General features: G+C 32.7%; 2 protein-coding genes across 3 annotated transcripts in view; one reads left to right on the plus strand and one right to left on the minus strand.

Annotated features, from left to right (window-relative positions):
- The first annotated feature begins 93 nt into the window (after positions 1-93).
- On the plus strand, positions 94-17,373 carry LOC126775782 (lysM and putative peptidoglycan-binding domain-containing protein 2). The gene is made up of 4 exons (XM_050497871.1): positions 94-305; positions 393-679; positions 14,036-14,260; positions 15,339-17,373. The coding sequence occupies exons 1-3, from the start codon at positions 111-113 to the stop codon at positions 14,241-14,243; spliced, it is 690 nt and encodes a 229-aa protein (XP_050353828.1). The 5' UTR covers positions 94-110; the 3' UTR covers positions 14,244-14,260; positions 15,339-17,373.
- A 3,372-nt stretch (positions 17,374-20,745) lies between these two features.
- Positions 20,746-21,753, minus strand: part of LOC126775758 (uncharacterized) — a 508,990-nt gene continuing 507,982 nt past the window's right edge. For both annotated transcript variants that reach the window (XM_050497841.1, XM_050497840.1), the window contains exon 25: positions 20,746-21,714. In XM_050497841.1, coding sequence (XP_050353798.1) covers positions 21,018-21,714 — 697 coding nt within the window. In that variant the 3' untranslated portion in view covers positions 20,746-21,017. The remainder of the gene's footprint in view (positions 21,715-21,753) is intronic.

Genomic DNA, 21,753 nt, shown 5'->3' on the forward strand with positions numbered 1-21,753 from the left:
AAGCATTTTCAATATTATTTCATTATCTGTGCAACATTTCTGTTACTAGCTTCATGTCGTCGTAACATAGCTATATTCATTGCTTTGAGTTTTTTGTTATTCATGTAATCATGTCATTTTGTTTTACGTCAAAAATGGAGGAGGATCGTCTTTTTGATGAGCGAATTTCAATTCGGGAATCTGCTCGACCTTTAAAAAAGTATGGGAGTACATGCAACCATATGAAAAGGAACGAAGAATATATTAAACATGTGATGGCAAAGGGTGACACTTTACAAGGAATTGCTTTGAAATATGGTGTTACTGTAAGTGTGTGAAAATCATAATAATTGTGACGAGATTAGGTTTATTTTGTGGTTTGATTATAAAGTGGATTTGTTGTATGGTTGTAGATGGAAAAAATAAGGCGAGCCAACCGGTTGTTTACTACGGATAGTTTGTTTTTGAGAGAATATTTGTTGATCCCAGTGACCAAAGATTCTCCATTTTACGAGAACGGCGAGAGGGTCACAGAGCTTGCTCCGCCGAGTCATCGTGCATCTATCGCTGGTATGCCAACTAGAGACTTTTCACCAGGGAGTCCAGATGAAAAAGAGTCCTTCGATAATTTCCTCAACAGATTGGACTCTTCCATTGCTAACATCAAGAAGCATGTAGAGAAAACCAAGGAGAACAGTGAGTTAGTACTATTTTTAATATTTACTTAACTTTACTTTCAATTATATCATTAGATGCTCAATAATGAATTATACCATGAAATATGCATCACATTCAACTAAAATATAAGTTGCAGTTTTAATATATTTACTACAATATACTTTCTTTTTAATTCCTTATCTGGTTAATGGGTTGTAAATTGTATACAAAGATATAATGCAAATTACAAATAAAATAATACAAATTTAAATAAAAACCCTGCTTTTGAAATTTACTTTCTACAAAATTTTCTTTATATAATAACCACTGTTCTATCGTTGGTATAATATTTAAATATCATTATATTTATAAGCTACTTAAAACATTTGTTTTTATCTGCATGTTCCACTTATAGGGTATTGATCTCAATTATAATAAAGTAGTGCATTTCCATTGAAGTAGTTGGCAATTTCGGTGTTTGCAACTGTTTGCAGTTCTTCAAAAAGTGTCCAAATATTACATAATATTGTTATATATTTTTGCTCACTAATTTCAATAGCTGTATATTTTCCTTTTGTGGAGACAGTTTTATGTTATGTTTCTAATTCAACTATACATGAATTATTAAGTAAGATTTCTTTTATTTCTATATGAAATTCATTCATCACTAAATATATTTCATCATATAAAAAATATATTCAGGAGATAAGTTTGTATTAAATAAATACATAAGTACTAGAGCTTACTCCTGATAATTATGTTTATATACTGATAAGAAATATTTGGTTTGAGAGTAGGTACCTACTGGATATTCTAAATATTAACTGTGCTTGTGTGCATGTTTGTGAATTTGTGTGTGTTTGTGATCAATTTATAGTATATAAAATTAGAAATGCTTAAACATGTTAAAAAGATATCTGTTTTGTTAATTAGATATTTGTTCAACAATAGTATCTCACAATATTTAGTTAATATGTCCTATAATGTACTTAGTCTCCTGAAAAATTGATCCTTTTAAGCAAATTAGCAGTTCCTGTAGACATCCATAAAATATGGTGTGAAGGCATTTTTGGCCTTCTAAAAATTTGGTCTACTATCTGTTTTTGACTTGATAAATTATACTGAAAAATTGTAGGTGCCTTTACCAATTTTGTTAATATGTAAATGTACACAGTAAAAGGTCTCACGGTTTAGAGTTCATTCCACCACAATGGTCCTACGCGAGTTGGTGGATACATATTGTGGTTTTGTTATAATGTTTTTGTGCACCATTGAGCATGAGATTAATAATAAATACAGATCAATGAATAAAATCTAAGAGATGCTTATCCAAGTTAAAACCTGGTTTATTATTTATTTTAGTATAATTATATGTAATCAAAACACCAGACATTATTTTAACGTGTCACTTATCACATAAGGACTTATTTCGGTTAGTGAAAATAATTAAACGATTTAAAAATTAAACCCAAACAAAAAAAAAAAAAACACAATACTTTTGTAAACAAAATGTTATTGTTTACAAAATGCTTTAATAAATTTTTTGATTATTCAATTTTTATTTCGCACTTTCTTTGAACCTGTCTCTTTCTGACCGGTGCATGTTGCGGTGAGAACGTTACTTTCTATGAGCCGGCGCTGCCGTTCACGTGACTATGGCGTAAGTGCCTTTCCCATTTCCGTACTAGTCAATTGATCATATTTAATGCGTTTTTAGTGCTATATGGCTAAACCGTGTGTTCTACATATTTAGACACTATTCTAGATTATTCGTTTTGTCAAATAGACAATTTTCAATAGGATTTTAAAATACAATATTAAGAAAAATCATTTATATTTAGCCTTGTAAATGATCGCTTTGTGAAACAGTAGCAATTGTTTTGAATAATATTCATATTTAATAAGAACACTTTCTGTTAGTAACTTTGTGCAAGTGTAATTGATACAGACATACAGAGATAAGATCAGGTGATAGGCCCAGTTGTCATTTTGAGACATCTAATGCAAATTGGTTTTTCTAATTAGAAACTGTATATTTCTACTAAATTATTTTACTAATATTTCTTATATATATTAATCCTAAATAATATTGTAAATGATAGTGAGATTTTTTAGTTCGTTTGTTGCGTTTTCACGTTTTTACTTAAATAACCGATCATCGTGATATTTTTGCAAACACGTTGTCAGGGGTACAGAAAAGGACCTGACAAAGGTACTAAGGGGCCTCCATCTTTAAATTCGCGGGCGGATAACGTAACAATTTTCAACAGTTTATAGATAAATATATAATAATAATTTATAGATATTCTTTCAACCCGGGTTCCTTCAAACGAGGCATCTTGCGGGACGGCAATGCGAAAGCGGCTAGTGCAGAACATTCTTCCCGACTGTACTGGCCGTCGTCGCGTTGGGACTCTACTACCACTTACCATCAGGTGGAGTAGAGTCATTTGCCCTCCCGGCTAATATAACAAAAAGGATAAAAATAAAAATAATAATATTGCCAACCTCATTTGTTGGCACACTTTTGCCAATTATCAGAGTATATGGTGTATAGGTGTTAGGTTAAAAAAGCAGCCTATTTCTTTCGTTGAGATTTAAGCTTGCTCCATGACAAATTTAATCAAAATCGATTCAGTGGCTTAGTCGTGAACTTAACAGATATTTATTTTAGCGTTTACTAATATTAGTATTAATTTAAACTCACGTTATTAACTTATAAATAGATATTCAAATTTCGTTGTAAACAAGTTATCGTCCTCACTATATTTTTATAGATCAATAATTCAGTAAACCAAATTAACATACAAGTTTGGTATTATCTCTAATCGAAATCCTTCTATTAATAAAGGTATATTTCCATATTTTATTATCTGATGCGAATTGATGGTCCAACAAATTAATTAATGTTATAATTGATTATTAATTTTCAAAAACACGTTCATAAGTAATATTCCGTGTGTATTATATTAACATATAATATTGTTGTAAATACAAGTAATTATCTAAGTAAATTGAGTTATTTACTGGTTGTAGGGCTTTGTGCGAGCTCATCTGGGTAGGTTACTACCCGCTCATCAGATATTCTACCGCAAAACAGCAATACTTAGTATTGTTCTGTTCCGGTTTGAAGGGTGAGTGAGCCAGTGTAATTACAGGCACAAGGGACATAACATCTTAGTTCCCAAGGTTGGTGGCACATTGGCGATGTAAGCGATGGTTAACATATCTTACAATGTCAGTTTCTATCGGCGTTGGTGACCAATTACCATCAGGTGGCCCATAATATGCTCGTCCGCCTACCTATTATATAAAAAAAACTCGTTAAATAACTGAGTAAATATACATTCGCTCAATTTTGTTGAATTATTTAAAATCATTTTGTTTCTATAATGTGTTTAAGTATTTAATCCAAATGATATATAATTTATGAATAAAAGTAACAGTTGCCCGGTTGTCTTAATTCGATCGTAATTCATTGCTAATATAAACGAGACTTAAAATTCATTCAAGTAAGATTTGTATTTGGCTTAGCTGGTCGAAATCTGGTCAGTATGATAATGAAAAAAACAAGAAAACATTAAAGAAACGCGTTATTGGTTTTGATTATGGAGTTAAGAAGTTTGACCTCATACGTGTTTCACATTAGCAGTATGAACGTAAACAATATTTTATTTTATTTAATATTATTTGTCATACATTTTTTGACTGCTTTCTCACAACCCTCTTATAAAAGTTAACTATGCAACTCGTACTCATCCATACCTGTAACAGGCTGTACAAAGTTTTCGCTTACGTATCAATATATAGATATGCTTCTTTATTTAAACATAATATTTATATATAAATAACATTCAAATAGATACATTTTGATAACACAGTAAATATTCATGTCAGGTCAATGTCAGATCAGCTAGGTTTGTACAAACAGACGTTGCTTGAACATTACCGATATAAAACGTTACGTTAATGCATATATAACTAAAGTATATAACTACGTTTAATTGTAAACGAAGTGAATGTTTGATATTATTTGTCGAGTATACGACGTCGGACTTAAAGTTAAATCATTGAAAGGGAAAACATACTTCTAATACTCAGCGCGAAAAGTTGAGGTATATCTTCGAAATATATGAATTTAGAGACCGATTTACATTGAGCCGGTATATTGATCGAGTGCCGCGATCCAATAACTTGAAATAGACGCTATTCTTTCGATCGAGTGCCGCTGAACCCAAAAACTTATTGATTATTGTATTTACATAATGAAAGTCGAAAAAAAGCACATTTTAAAATTAATATGGATATATCACGCACGGATGGTTATGTATACGTGACGTCATTGTAACAGTATATAATGTTATTTTATTACACACGTGTGTATTGTACTGACGCCGTTCGACCAGACTTTTAGGACTAACGGGCAATGACCTGCACATCTATATAATTGCAGCAATTAATTACATAAGCTTACATTCGACGATTGCTTAATTATGATTTTGTGTTAAAGATATTATTCTATCTATTCGCGTATCTGGTTTCGCATGGACATAAGATATCCAATTTACGTTTTCTTTCCGAGATACATTTTTTAATTATTATAGAATATATCGCCGAGTGATCTTGGTTTCGTTTTTGTTAGCGCATTGTAATCGGCAACTTTTATCGAACTACAATGACAATTCATTTTTTTTTTTCAACATACATTTTTAGGTGAGCAGAAAAAAGGTTGTAACTGTTTAGGAGTGGAGACAAGCTAAATTTTGACGTTTGTCAAATTATATTTAAACTAGCTGTCCGTTCCGAATTCGTAAGGGAAAAATAAGGTATTTTTTGTGTTAGACATTGGCGATGTAAGAAATATTAAGCATTAATTACATCGCACATGCGCCACCAACCTTAGGATCGGAGATGTTATGTCTTGTGCCTGTAGTTACACTGACTCACTCACCCTTCAAACCCGAACGTAACAATACAAAGTATTTAGTATTGGACTTACCCAGACGGCGATGTGCCGAGATGGCCCAGTGGTAAGAACATGTGAATCTTAACCGATGATCGTGGGTTCAAACCCGGGCAAGCACCACTGAATTTTCATGTGCTTAATTTGTGATTATAATTCATCTCGTGCTTTACGGTGAAGGAAAACATCGTGAGGAAACCTGCATGTGTCTAATTTCACTGAAATTCTGCCACATGTGTATTCCACCAACCCGCATTGGAGGAGCGTGGTGGAATAAGCTCCAAACCTTCTCCTCAAAAAGAGGAGAGGAGGCCTTTAGCCCAGCAGTGGGACATTCACAGGCTGTTACGGAGACGGCTTTGTACAAAGCCAAATAGTATTATATCGCTATTTGCAATTTTTTAACCAATGAGATATAAATATTCGCCCGTACCGTGCTTATGCATTGAAAAATATACCCGCTTAATTTTTTCGTATTTACAGCGCTAAGTACAAGGATATAATTTAGATATTTTCCAATTATAGGCTATATAGTTTTTTCCCCTTATTTAGACCCCACAAAAAAAGGATTATATAGTTCGCATGTACAGTGAAATGGATGGAGGAAAAGTCATTGATAAGATCTTAAGACCTTTTTTTATGCTCACTCTGCCTCAGTTGTAACAAACATAATTAAAAAAAGAATTAATCTGTAAATTAGACGCCTCTCAAATCTGCCGCCCTAGGCTCAAGCCTACTCAGCCTGCTGGTATATCCACCACTGACTTTATAATAACGGGAACAAACTTTTTTCAACGCAATCAAGTTTTTTACTGCACCAGTATTTTATAACAAATCAATTTATTGCAAAATTGAAATGGATAAGTAAAAAATCCAAAACGAGATAACAGACAAAAAACTTCTAAATGATATGAGAGTATTCTGAATAATATGAGAGTAAGTACTGAATATATTCTTTGTTAAAATGTTTCATACGGCCCGTTGGTCTAGTGGCCCACCTAATCGATCACGAGGTCCCGGTATATACATAGCTATATAAACCGGAACCTATGGTATATATACCAATAAATCAATATGGAGTAAAATAAACAAAACAACGCCCCGTTCATAGAATAAATTGTTTTTATGTTATCATATATGTAGTATAGTAGTAGGTGTAGTCGCCACGCAAACAAACGAGTGTAGGATAAGAGAGTGTCATGGCATTTGTAATCACGGCATACGAGTCTGTCTCAACTCCGACGTGTGTCAATTTTCTGCTCTGCGCTTCACTCCCTTCACTGGTGGTAGGGCTTTGTGCAAGCTCGTCTGGGTAGGTACCACCCACCTATCAGATATTCTACCGCAAAACATCAGTACTTGATATTGTTGTGTTCCGGTTTGAAGGGTGAGTGAGATAAAATCTTAGTTCCCAAGGTTGGTGGCGCATTGGCTATGTAAGCGATGGTTGACATTTCTTACAATGCTAATATCTAAGGGCGTTGGTGACCACTTACCATCAGGTGGCCCATATGCTCGTCCGCCTTCCTATTCTATAAAGAAAAAAAAAACTCCCGGTCGTGTTGGACTGAAAAGAGTGTATCCCTGTTTGTGCTCTCTCTATATTCGAATATCTGCGCAGGTTACTATTATTCGTTGAGAATGGTCGCCGTAATTATATCCTCAAATATTGTAGATAGCGACGATATCTTCTCTAAATAGAGTTATAATATAATATAATATCCTGGGACATTTTTCACATACGGCCATCTGATCCCAAACTAAGCTTGTACAAAACTTGTGCTATGGGAACCAGACAACTGATATACTACATATACTACTTTTCTTTTGTAAATACATAATTATATAGATAATTACACCCAGACTCAGGACAAACAGACATGTTCATGCACACAAATGTCTGTCCTGTGTGGGGATCGAACCCACAACCTTCGGCGTGAAAAGGCAAGTATTTACCAACCACGCCAATCGGCTCGTCGTTTAGAGTTAAATTATATCTACAGAATATGTTGCAATGAAGTTGGCAAGCTGGCTCGGCTGTTCGGGTTCATGATTTATCTCGTGCTTAGCGACAAACGAAAACATCGTGAGGAAATATATATGTAATAGTAACAATCAAAATGTCCGAAGAACTGTATTATTAACTTTTTTATTTGATGTTCATTATATGTGTCGTCAATATAAGTATAATATGTATCATAACATCAATATGGTATAATAACTATAACTTATTTCAATCGAAGAATGAGTGGAGATAAATAGTATCTTAGATTTACATATTCCATGCGAATTGTTTATAACTATATTATGCTATATTATTTGACTGCCTCGTTGGTCTAGTTGCTATATGTAAGGCCGCAGACTCGGAGGTCCTAGGTTCAATTCCCAAATCGGGCCCGTAAAAATTTATTGGGTTTTTCGGTCAGAAAACTCTCAGTAGCAGCCCGGAGCCTGGAAGTTGGAAGTGTACACTCTCGTGCTTAAAAAAGCACGAAAAGCCGTTGGTCCTGCGCCTGAACTCTTTCCGGTTGTGTCGGATTACCGTCCCATCGGATTATGAGAGTTAGAGAATAGAGGGTGCACCTGTGTTTGCGCACACACTTGTGTACTATAATATCTCCTGCGCAGTTGGCTAATCGCTCTTGAGATTGGCCGCCGTGGCCGATATCAGTCTAGAGGACATTATTATTATGCAATACAAACAGTTCTTTATTAATATATCTTACTACTACTCATAAAATTTACGTATTTTTCTTAACTACGTATATATCCATTTTAATTTTACTTCCACAGTCTCACGTCTATAATAACATCGTCGATATTCAAAACGCCATTTTTTCACGAGGCCATATTGATTACCATAGATAATATCATGTCAATACAATGTCAAAGTTGTTTATTTGTCTTTACTCTTGTAATTGAAATAGCTAGCTAGAGGTATTTTTCATTAACGGTTCTTAGATTCAATGTGAGAAAAAATGGACAAAACCAAGTCTAAACTAATTTCATTCGTCGTAATACATAATGAATTCCGTTTTTATATTTAAAAAAAAAAGACAAAAGTAGAATTTTTTTTTATCTATTTTAAAGTAATCGAACCGTGAATGCCGTTGTTTATTAATTTATTATTTTACGTAATGCTTGTTGTTTGTCGAATTTAAGATTTTTTTCAGTTTAGAGTTTTAGTTTTATATACAAAAAACAACAATAAAAAAATCTTGAAAGGTTAAATAAAAAAAAAAGAATTTAAAGAATTTCTTTTGAATGTTTTCCTGTTAAGTTTTTCCTTTTTTTCTGTGTACTATAAAAGGCAATCCAATTATTTTGTTCTTATTTCAAATGTTATTTAATTGCACCAGTTTATTATGTTACATACTGTCACATAAGGATGTGTCATCTATAACATTTGTGAAATTCCTTAGCTGTATGAATATGTAAGAACAACAAGTCTAATAAATAAAAACAATCTTCATTTTACAAACTTAATGTCGAACATCATATTGTAATAAAATATCAAAAAATGAATACTTTATGGCATAACCACACAATCTTGGCTTGGTATCTAGAATCAATATAAACGCAGTAGAGCTATTCTCCAAGAACAAATTCAAAACTTTCCGCAGAACACGATTGCGATATGTCAGAAATGTTTATGCGACATTGACTATAATAATTATAACTTTAAAAGGATACATGGATCAGAACAGCGTATCACATTAAGTCTGATATCAACATTTTACAAGTGAGATACGAAGTTTTAACTCCAATGTTGTTCATATAATGTGTGTAATCACTCGGCTGTATTTTATTATATAGTGTATAATATATTTTAATTAAATTCATATTGAATAACGGCCTTATAAAGGTTGCTTAGCAACTTAGATAAACACAAATTTCTCTCTTTCTGTCATTATTGATTTTATATTCGAAAGAACAAGACACAGCATTGTTTAACTAATCAATCTTTGATTTGTACTAGATATAATATGTAATAAGTAAAATTAAATAAAGATTATCTCTCTAAACTTTTATTATATAAAATCCGAATGACTATAATTCTGAACGATGAAATTTGATACAAATTCCAAATATATGATGCAATTTACGACGCCGAAACTGTGAAACATATTTTCATAACAGACTTCGGACTTTTGGATGTTTTACGACTCTGGTTATGAACATTCGCATATTTATAAAATGGTTAAACTAACCGTTATCCGTTGACCTTTACTGCGTTGGAAATAAGGCATATTATTCATGATTATGTTTAGGATGTCGTGAGTGGTCAATCGTCGGTGTGATCCTAATTTTGTACAGCGCGTCTATAAATAGTGTCTTTGTCCTTTCGTGATATTCTCGGATGCCCTCATGAAATGGATCAGTTAATAAATCAGGCGTTCTCCAGGTTTAGCAGGATGTTTATTTTAAGCTGGCTTTGATGAGGTATACGATGACAAATAATACATTAATTATTATCATTTGTATTTTGAGGATTTTAACAAACATCTCTTTCCTGTCTCTTGATTTTAAAATTAATGGTCTAAGAAAGGCCCGAGGAGGACAAGAATCTCAGTAAACTACTTTTTCTTTCTAATCATATTCGAAAAAAAGTATTATAGTCATAATATGTTTTTGTAATGAAGTCTATTCTTCCATGAAAATCAATATTTTGTTATAATTTTTATGTTTATATATGAAAAAAGGTATATTATGTGCCTTATTTATAATTTTTTTTTTAATATAATCTGAAAATAATTATTGGCAAATTCAAAAATTTGTACCACGTAGTTTATTATTAACACCGATACGAGTAGCACTTTACGGTACCACTTTTTTCATTTACTAAGATGATAATTACTTTAATACGTGGACCAATGATGCAATAAAAATACATTACGAACAACGTGAGAAGTGGACGTCTATCGATTCAAGTATACCTATTTCGCATTCTCTAAAAAATGTTAATTGATTATGTTGAACTGGTCGCATATAATTTTTTTATCGCATATAATTGAAATAGGCATTAGTTTTGAGTTTATATTTATTATTTGATATTTTTCTATTTGTTTATTAGCAAATGCCCGGCATGCATTGTAATGATATTTTGCTAGTTTTTTTTTTTAATATCTATTGCACATTCTACTCTATACCATAAATCTTAAGTGATTAAGAAGCTGTGAACGCATATAATACGAATAAAATTATTTATTATTTTTAAACAATTGTGTTAATTTCATATGAAATAGCATGTTTAATATTTATAATTTATTCATGATTCCCAATATTATTTTAAATGGTAATTGGTTGAATTTTGAATATTAAATGTAATCAAAACGTAACTTATTCGTATAACGTATGAAGTTTTGTGAGGGTACTGTTAAATCATAATTTTATATTAACCACGTGCATAACGTAGAGCTACCAACGGTTTGGATATATTGGTATTGGAAACGTGAATAGAATCTATTTAGAAGAATCATCAAGATACCAGTTTGTAAGTACAAGTAGTTATATTAGATAGACATTAGTCTATAGTAGTTTTGATAAGAGACATATAAATATTATCATAGATTTATGTGATATTGTGCTTCCGACCGATTTTGGCCACGACAGCCATCAAGAGAGTCAAATACGTAGGATATATTTTAGTGCACAAGAAGTCTGTGCGTAAACACTTGTGCACTCTCTTTTCCCTCCCTTGTAGTCCATCTTGATGGGAAGGATAAGGATTTCTCAACAGAAAACCCCAATAACGTTTTATTAGTTTGAAGTTTGAACCCAATATATATGAATTCGTGGCCTAATAAGTTAGCCACTGGACCAAAGAGTATCCTTACTATTATTATAAATGCGAGAGGGAGTTTGTTTTTATTTGTTACGCTTTGACGGATTATTCACTCAACCGATCATCATGAACTTTTGCACACACATTGTCATGGGTACAGATAAGGACAGGATGCCTAATGCCTGTCCACCATCCCCTCCACGTGGGCGATGCCGCGGTCGGAAGTAATGTACATATGTATGACAAACTAAATGAGCATAAATTATTCAATTACTTCAACTTGGTCACAATTGCGGATATAATACCCTTTTGTTGGATTAAAGTATAAATAAGCTGGTAATCGTTTGAGAATGTACGGCTATAAAATAACTAGCTACCCGTACCGACTTTGCACGGGTGAAATGACTGTTTTATAATGATATATAAACATGACTGCCTCGTTGGTCTTGTTTTGTCTCGTCGTGGGGCCAATAAAATGTTATTGGATTTTTCTGTCGGAGAATGTCAGTAGAAGCCCGGAATCTGTTATTTGGAAATGTCCACTCCCGTGCCTCGTAATGCACGTGAAGTCAGTGATCCTGCGCCTGAAATCTTTGTGGTCGTGTCTGATTGACGTCCCATCGGATTGAGAGTGAATAATATGTCCTGCGCAGTTGGTCAATCTCTCTTGAGAATGGTCGCCGTGGCCGAAATCGGTCAGGAGGAATTATCATCATAAACAAGTATTATAAAACAATAAATATCGAGTGAACCGATATCTTCCGCCTGTACTGATGCTAATCTTACGCTCCGCTACGTCTTTGTTTCCTCATGCGCTTAATCAAATCTTGTTATATCTCTAAAACTACCGGTCCAAGTGTTGATATGGCGCAGTGACTAGAATACCTGAACCTTAACCAAAGTTTACGGGTTCGAACACGGGATAGCACAATTGAGTTGTATGTTCTTATTTGTGTTTAAAATAAATGTCCCGCTAGGCATGATTAAGGCAAAGATTTAGAGAAAATCGGTATGTGTTGGATAAAATTCTGCTACATGTATGTCTGTATGTCCATAGACTTCAAATGGAGTATCGTGGTGGAATAATCTCCAAATCTTCTCGGGAGCAGAGGAGTCTTTTGACCAGTAGACAATAATGGATAGCCTTCCTTTGCCGGTTCAAATTGTAAAGTAAAAACTACAACTATAAAACGGAAAACACTCAATCAACGTGTTGTTTGTTTTAAATGTACTGTATTGTGTTTATTTATTTATCTATTTAAAATGTATTGTATATGTATATGCTTTCATTTAATTTCTGTAGATATTTTAGATTTCACTAACTCTTTCGTACAAATTTCGTGAATCTGTTATACATTTGGCAGTGTACGCTTGTATAGCACCTGGGTCGATAATTTTTTCGACTATGTTTTCATAACCTATATCTCAAAAGCCTGCAACATATAAATATACTATTTAGACCATATTCTACTTAAAAATAAAAATTTAAACATTATTGTTCATATTAATGAATATTATAGAAATCGTAGTTTTTGCTTGAATATTGTAAGGAATACGTAACTTACTTCTTAACTAATTGATATTTTCCATTTACGTCAAAAACAAACATATTTTATATCCGCGTTAATCATGTTTAGTTATTTTAATTATATAAATGTTATGTTTATATTATATCAAAATTAATTATGATGAATGTAGCAATATGGTACATACAAATAAACATATCGTAACAACATGATATGATAACTATGCGGGTGAATATAATTAATTAATTCTTTATTTTATACAATAACTTCCACGCGGCTTTACAAGGGTCTAATAAGGACACGTGTATATCGTATGACAATATAACTTGGGTTACGCGGCGCGCGCCAGTAAAGCATCCCTCTTTAAGCTCTCATGATTTTTTTTGACATCTTCAATAATTATCGTCATATTTCAGCCATTTTACACAAAACCTTAATGATTTATACACCAAAACCTTCCTCATGAATCAATCTGTCCATTGGGGAAGACCGTAGGATAATCCGTTTTGTAGTTTTTGAGTTTCAAAAAGACAGACAGACAGACCTGGCAGACTATGTTTCATAATACGTAGTGAAATAAGTGAAACATTTATTAATATTGTCTATTCTACCAACCCGTATTGGAGCAGCGTGGTGGAATAAGCTCCAAACCTTCTCCTCAAAAAGGAGAGGAGGTAAGGCCTTCCCAGCTGGATATTAACAGGCTTATTCCCAGCTGGATATTAACAGGTTGTTACTGTTACTGTACTGTACTTATAAATACGGTAATTACTTATAAACTGTGTTTAGTTAAGCATTGATTTCTTTCTCTCTGTTATCATTGATTTAACATGCGAAAGAAGAAGACATTTATTATTATTTAACTTATCACTCCTTAAACAACATGTTATAGGCAAAACTGTTAAAATTTAACGACCGCATAATACGTCACACGTCTACGTCACGACTTGTCACTTGGATTTTCCTTTTTAAATAACAAGCAAATAATATATATATAAATATTTCCAATACTTCAATGACAAATTTTAAAGAGAACGATATAAACTCCAATTTTTTTCATTGTTCTTAATGTTGTAAAATCGCAATTCTTAAAAAAAAAAGATTTATTTTTTAACTAATTTTCAGGTTTGTGAAAGACTTGGAAGACGGTTTTGTAAGGCACCGGCCGACGGCACGTCTCAGGCAATCGGCATCGATGGGAGCTTCGACGTCCTATAATGAGGTCATCCCGCCGCCCTTACCGCCTCCGCCCTCAGCGCTGACACAAGGCCGGCGGGTGGACAGCTCCTTGAAGCGTCTGGAAAGGGCACACGATGATTTGTTCCAATTGTAGCGGCCAAGACAGCGCAGGTAAGACTGTGAACACAATTTTAACCCAAGAGTCCCAATTAGTCGCTAAATATATTTGCTTAAATCTAAATGTGTCGGAATCTGTCACGTAAAGTAAATGACTATGTTAAGCAATTTGGAAAGAAATAGAAAAATTATCGTTATCATGTCAACACAATCTGAAAATTGAAAAATTGTTATTATTATAATTAGAATTTGGTGCAAAAAAGTCAATAGAATCTGCCAGAACTCACTATTTTTAAAGACCAATGAAAGTTCCACTAAAAACATAATTGTTCTAATGATATGTTCCATATCGTTGTAGGTACCATCTATTTGCCAGATAAGTTCTTAACTCATTAGAGATTTGTATATTTTGATTTACTTCAAAAATAGAGAAGAATCTTAAAAGAGGAGGTTCGCAATTCGTTTGTATGTATAATTGTTATTTTTGATCCTATATAATTTATTTGTTTGTAAAGGGATTTTGATGGCTTCGTTTTGCTCTGCGATCAGGGTCAGCAATGTTCCAAGATATTTTAATATCAATTTAATTCATATTAAATATTGTATTGAAGCGTATCAGGCAATTTTATTAAGTAGTATTTTTTTTAATTTCCATTAATTTTGTAATGGGCTATGACACACACAATTCTCCGTTATACAATAGAAACGGTAACATTATTTTAAGTAGGCGGTTGTAAAGCTAGCACCACTGTCATGTGATCGTGACAATTGCGCTAAGGCGTGAATAATTATTTGCTCCGTTGGTACGCAGTCAAGGTCAAGAGTAATTAGGAAATAGTCTGTAAACAAGCTTGTATAATAAAATATGTTTGTTTTTTTTTTATTTATGTTGTAAAAGGCTAAGAAATATAATGTTTATGTTATATAAAATTTAAATTATATTTTCTCAGAACAGCTTAATATTTTTCTAATTTTTGTTTCGTAAGGGCAGTTATTTTAGTTAAATATAAAGTATCTTAAACAACATTATTATTGAACGATAATATTTGTTAACAGTTTGGTCTGACAATAAAATCGGCAAATGATTTCTCTCATTTAACCTCTCGATAAATTTTGATTTATTACATTCCAGATATGCGCGACTAGAGTGAGCCCGATACTTCATAACTGAACAACAGTCATCGAATGTATCGGCTACTGGAATAATTTCAACTCGGAAGTGTATGAACTGAATACGCTTGGTGAGTTCATTGCGAGGTCACGGCGAGTGATATTAGATAATAAATAATTGTAAATTAATTTCTGTTTGTTAACATTGACCATTTTGGTCCTTCGAGCCGGATGAGCAGCTTGTATTGTACGCAATGATAGGATGGTGTGTAAATTGTTGAAGAATTGCTTTGCTGAATTAGAACAAAAAATGTAGAGATTAACTCTTCATAATTGGTATATAATCTATAAAATGTAGGTGTCTATCTATCTATACACTAGCTGAATTAAAGTAGTCGTTATACCAAGAACTAGTAAGCACGTTGTAGAAGTTTGTTGTTCAACTAACCATCCTATCACTTGCATTTGTCAATAGCCCGATCCCCGAGGATAAGTTAATAAAAAACTGAAGCGTATATGTATTTATGACGTCCTCGTTGTCTACGTCACGAACCGTCTGACAAAAAAAAATCAACTAATACTATTATAACATTATAAATATATGTATAATAATATAAATGTAATATAAGCATAGCGAATTATTTTAACGTAATTAATCTTGCTTATCCGTTTACGTATTTATAATAAACTCTTAGTTATAAAAAAATGTAATCTATGTACAATATTTATATATAAAGTGTATTGACGTTGTGTGCTGTGGAAATTTCATCTCCACTCGTCCATGTGTTTACATAATGAAATATTTAAAATTAGATAGCAAACTGTTATTGCTGTGAATCATATGTACCAAGGTCACAAGATCACAGATAAAAAAATCTCTATTTGCTTCGAAGTAATACACTAACAGAGTTATAAAAATGTGTTATTTCTTCTGCCACGTATTAAAAAAATGTTGTATAATTATATTTAAAAAATATCAATAAATTTATAAGTAACAGTAACAGCCTGTTAATGTCCCACTGCTGGGCTAATGCCTCCTCTCCCTTTTTGAGGAGAAGGTTTAAATTTATAAAAGTGACCATTATTAATTTGTATACAATCCTTAGCCAACCCCCTCGTTAACGTTAAATTTCCCACTGGGCAAAATATATTTCAAATATGGACACATCTATATGTATGTATGATTCTATATAAATATTTTTTATAAACAAAATTTGAATAATTTGGGTCCATCTATTGTTTAACTCCTGGAATAAGTCCTCGGAAAAGCGAGTACCCTTTTTTTATTACATTATTATATAATTTAAACGAGTACATAAGGTTTTGCTATGATATAAATATACAAAACAGTTTTAGATCAATACTTATCCTGCCTCGGAATCAATCAAAAATACATTAATAGTTTTATTCATATAAAATATAAATTAATCTAAATTGAAAAAAAAAAACTACCAAAGGAATTTGATGTTAAATTGGTAATTGTTTTTATTTCTGAATTTTATATTTTAAATAAAAAAAAAACAAATGTGAAAAGTTTATTGTTTTAGAAAGTAATGAATAACTATGTATTTATTTTAACATAATATGTGATATTTTTAAGTCATGTTGCTGATTCTATCTATGAAAGAAACGAGATCCTTTGAATTAAACGGCATCTTAAATTTTACTACTCTATACCATATCCGTATGTAATAAATGCTTGATAAATATTTTAAACTTTTTTTCTAAATTAATATGTGACGTGATTTCATAATGATGAGAAATGTTTGTAATAATCTACAAGTTACTTTTTATAACCTTAATAAGATTATCGTTGAATGACGTTTTTTTTTTGTTAGTAAGAGCAAATATTTTGATATATGTAATATCTAATTGTAATATCATTACACGAAGTTTGTGGTTATATCGTATAAATAACTGTCGGCACTAATTAATTATATTGGTGTTTAAAATTTAATGAATGTTGAGCTTGATAGAATATATTAATAAAATATAAATAATCACATCTGTTAGATTTAAGGAACTTTCTATCGAGTCATTGATGTTAATCTTTAATAAAAAAATATATATGTGAACTTGTTTATTTTATTTTGGAATTTTATGATTCAGTCTTTTAACAATTTAATGTTATCATATTTATTTTTCGGTTAAAATGAATTTTATTTTTTACAAGTAAGGCACAATGATTCATACAGATGTACTGTAACATAAAGAACCTTATTCATACAAACAATGATAATACAGTAACAGCTTGTGAATGTCTCTCCCTTTTGAAGAGAAGGTTTGTATCTTATTCCACCACGCTGCTCCAATGCGGGTTGGTAGAATACACATGTGGCATAATTTCAATGAAATTAGACACATGCAGGTTTCCTCAGGATGTTTTCCTACACCGTCAAGCACGAGATGAATTAAACACAAATTAAACACATGAAAATTCAGTGCTTGCCCGGGTTTGAACCCACGATCATCGATTAAGATTCACGCGTTCTTAACCACTAGGCCATCTCGGCGTTTATTAATTTATTCACATAAAACAGGTCATAAATTGTAATAATGTTCAGAAAGTGGAAGATTTTGATACCATTCAATGGTATATTTAATGAAAATAAAATATTTCTTTGATTAATTATAGATTCTCAGATAATAATAATAATTATTATTGATAATACAGAATAAAAATATATGTATAAAAGAGAAATAAAACATAAAAAATCTTATGTTACAGTATCGTTGATAGGAAAGTAGTAAGACATCATGGGGTTCATGAATAGTACTATAAAATTACATACGTTTATTGCACACTTGGTTTAAACAATTTTTTACTGGATTTTGTCATCCTATCCTAATGATTTTCTGGACTATCGTGTATCCACACTATCTTTACAAATTGAGCTACCGATATAAATGGGATAATTTTATATTATCTATTGTCTAATTAATAATATGTATGCACTGCATGCATGTTCAATACAAGAATGTGTTTCAAAATATAAAACCAGAGAGTATGAGGTTTGTAGTCTTATTAATTAATAAAAAGCGGGAAACCGTTTCAAACTTTTCGGGGTTTTTATAACCTGAGTATTGAAGTTTGCACTATTTCTTGTTTTATAATTGGTCTCATAAAATATTTCGTAAGTTTAACATATTTCTGTTCCCGGCAATAACACCTAAAGTTTAAAGTTCAAACATTTTTTTATACTCTTATAACAAATATATCTGTGTCACGTGAGCATTATGTATATTTGAAAATAAAATTAATAAACAGTAAATGAAGTAAAAACAGTAAATATATCCGTGTGCCTTGCATGAGTTTTTTACTTTTTCGTTAGCGTTGAAAACAATTAACAAACGCATAATTCAGTTTATACTCTGAGGAATTATTCTCTCTAATTCCTGCTTCCCCCTTCCTTCTTAAGTCCACGCGAGCTGGTTTTCGATGTCACCGACTAACTGTGACATCAATTCCATCGCGAACAAAGAAATTTGGCAACTCCTTTCTTTGTCGCACTTCCAAAAAATGGAATTCCTTACCAGCTCACGTGTTCCCCTTCTCTTACAACCCGGGTTCCTTCAAATGAGGCGTGAAGAGGCATCTTGCGGGCCGGCAAGGCGAAGGCGCCTAGTGCAGAACGTTTTTCCCGTCTGTACTGGCCGTCGTCGCGTTTGGACTCTACTACCACTTACCAACAGGTGGAGTAGAGTCATTTGCCCTCCCGGCGAATATAAAAAAAAAAAAAAAAAAATACCAGAAAACAGCGCCGTCTAGTGACAATAATCAGAATTGCATACAAATCGACGTCTAGTAAGACGTCAACGTTTGGGGTGTTGACGTCTAGTACGATTGACAGTTTGCTACCTGGGGTGTCACATTGACCGTAGGCTGCGCATGATACCCACCGTCAACAAGGCGGTGAATCATGCCGCGGCTGCACGGTCAAAGTTGTACACCCTCTTCGCATCCCACCTAGCACAGAAGACCAAACTGAGGATCTACGGAGCCTACGTCCGCTCGCGAGTGACGTATGCGGCCCCCGCCTGGTTTGCGCTATACTCAGCGCACCAGAAGCAGAGGTTGCAGATCCAGCAGAATCGATGCCTGCGAATGATTGTAATAGCCCTGAGGTACGTCAGAAACGACGTCATACATTGAGATACCAGGACGCCCACCGTGGAGGAGTTCGTCCGCCTACTTGCGCGCGCTGTTCGCCAGAGCGGACAGCAGTGTGAGCGTGCACCTCCACGGTATAACACCGCTAAACGCTAGACCATCATGACACACTATGAGACGACAGCCACTGGGTCATTGAGATCCTGGCCCTTCCGGCCAAAATAAAAAAAAAACGGCATTTAAACCTCTCAGTAAGGATTAGCCCGGGTAAAGGAGGCCTAGGCCAGTCAGGAGGAACCAACTCTCAGACATCAACGTTACAGAAAGAATGTTAAAGAAACACTAGGAACACAGAAAACGCATTACGTGAAAGAGATCTTATCCACTCAACTGTGTTTGGTGTGCAGATAGCTATTCTTTTTATTTACCCACCGTGAATCCATTCCCTTTTCATTTCGTAGGCGTTCTTAAGACGTCCTTATTGCCCCCGATGATAAGATTACATCGGCCAATCAAGTACTATTATATGAGAAAAATTGTTTTAAAATTATTCTTAACTGTTGTTAAATCAAACATCGAAAATAAATAGTAAAAATTTTTATTTTAAATAAAAAATATATTGTACTCAATTAAAAGTAAAATGTAATGTACACAATTTGTTTAGAATTTTCTAACGTATTTACACATTTATTTACATTAGTAGACAATTAACATGTTTGGACAAATTTAATACATTTTATATTAAAAAAAAATTACAGTTAGAATAAGAACAGCTTAATTTATTTTAATTGTCTGTATACTGAATCAAATTAAATAAGTGTTTATATTAAATTATAATAAGTTTTAATTTTTCGTCAAATATAAATAATATTTGGTAATTGTTTAATGTACTTCTATTATTAAAATACTTAAATTTTAATAAGGAATAAAATAATATTTTAACATAAATCTAAATATTAATTACAATTATTTGGTATTTAGTCAATTAAAATTAATTGTGCTTATAATATATCATTGAAATTATTGTAAGAAACAAAATATATTATCACAATATGCATTTAGCAGAATAATATCATAAAATATCTTCACTGACAAATATGCAGTAAAATAAAATATAATAATACTATAATTGAAATATGAGAAAGAAATTAACTAAATTCTCTTGATTAAAATATAAGTAAGTAAGTCAACCGGAACTAGCATATAATTTGAATAGCATATTTACAAATTGTCCTATAATATCTCATTATATACTATTTTCAGTTAAATTTTATATTATAAATAAAAAATTGTAATATCAATATTCATATCATTTAAAATTGTCATTTTGTCTTTTAAAGTTCTTGTTAATTATGTTAAAAATAATGTTATAATTTATTGATCTATGAAATAATTATCTTAATTTTATAATCATGTATGAGGTACAGATACAAATAAAATTTTACAAATTTCGTGTTATTTACAATGATCATTTTTACAAATGGTTTATATATTTTTTAATACGATATAAAATAGTTATATACAAAATATTCTATACGGTATGACGTACCCCTGTTTCCATTTAAATTAAACTAGATTTACTACACACTTCTAAGTCGGGGCTTCTTCTATTTGGTCGAGAACTGTTTTTTTTACTTGAGTCCGATTTAAAAGAAAATCCAAATCGTCGGATATCTTGTTCAGCATTCGATCCGTTTCAGGCGAATCGTAGGCCTTATTCCACTCCCTGTTCACTTGTTCTATATCAGACTTAGACTTGTTATCCTCTTTTAGTTCCATAGATGGAAGCGAGATACTAGATGTGAAATCTTTTTTATTCTTTTTTAGACAACTTTTTATAGGAGGCGATGTTACTTTGGATACGTCTGGATTTGATTGTACGCAAATCGTGCAAGCTTCTTTAGAAGTATCGAACGTTTTGTCGTAGGGTTCAAAGTCTACAGAACAAGTGAGGAGGGGAGCGTTTGTTTCTGTTGGGGGAGTTTTAAGGACACCTAGCTCTAAGCACAATCGGGCTCTGTATTCTGGCTGTGGGTTAAGAGTTGAGCGAGGATTGTGGGGGACGAAGTGAATGGGGGAGTAAGTGTTGTGAGGGACTAGGTGGATAGGAGAGTGAGGAACGGGAGTGACAAGGGAAAGGGGGGAGTGAGGATTGCGAGGAATGAGGTCACAGACTGCGTGCGTGGTGGTGACGTGGTGCGCCTCATACCGATGCGGGCTCAGTAAAGAATCCTTATATTCGACGCAGCGGACTATGTCAGCGCGGCTGTCCGGTGTCGACTGTCGCCTGTAAAAACATTTAAATAATATTATATTCGAAACGAAA

This window comes from Nymphalis io, chromosome 19, assembly GCF_905147045.1.
Source record: "Nymphalis io chromosome 19, ilAglIoxx1.1, whole genome shotgun sequence".
In the NCBI taxonomy this organism is placed as follows: Eukaryota; Metazoa; Arthropoda; class Insecta; order Lepidoptera; family Nymphalidae; genus Nymphalis; species Nymphalis io.

What these genes read in the sequence shown, in the direction of transcription:
- LOC126775782 (XM_050497871.1), top strand. Translation starts at nt 111, where the DNA reads ATGTCATTTTGTTTTACGTCAAAAATGGAGGAGGATCGTCTTTTTGAT. An exon ending in CTTTGAAATATGGTGTTACT is followed by an intron (nt 306 to 392) that starts GTAAGTGTGTGA and finishes GTATGGTTGTAG; the next exon opens with ATGGAAAAAATAAGGCGAGC. An exon ending in AAAACCAAGGAGAACAGTGA is followed by an intron (nt 680 to 14,035) that starts GTTAGTACTATT and finishes ACTAATTTTCAG; the next exon opens with GTTTGTGAAAGACTTGGAAG.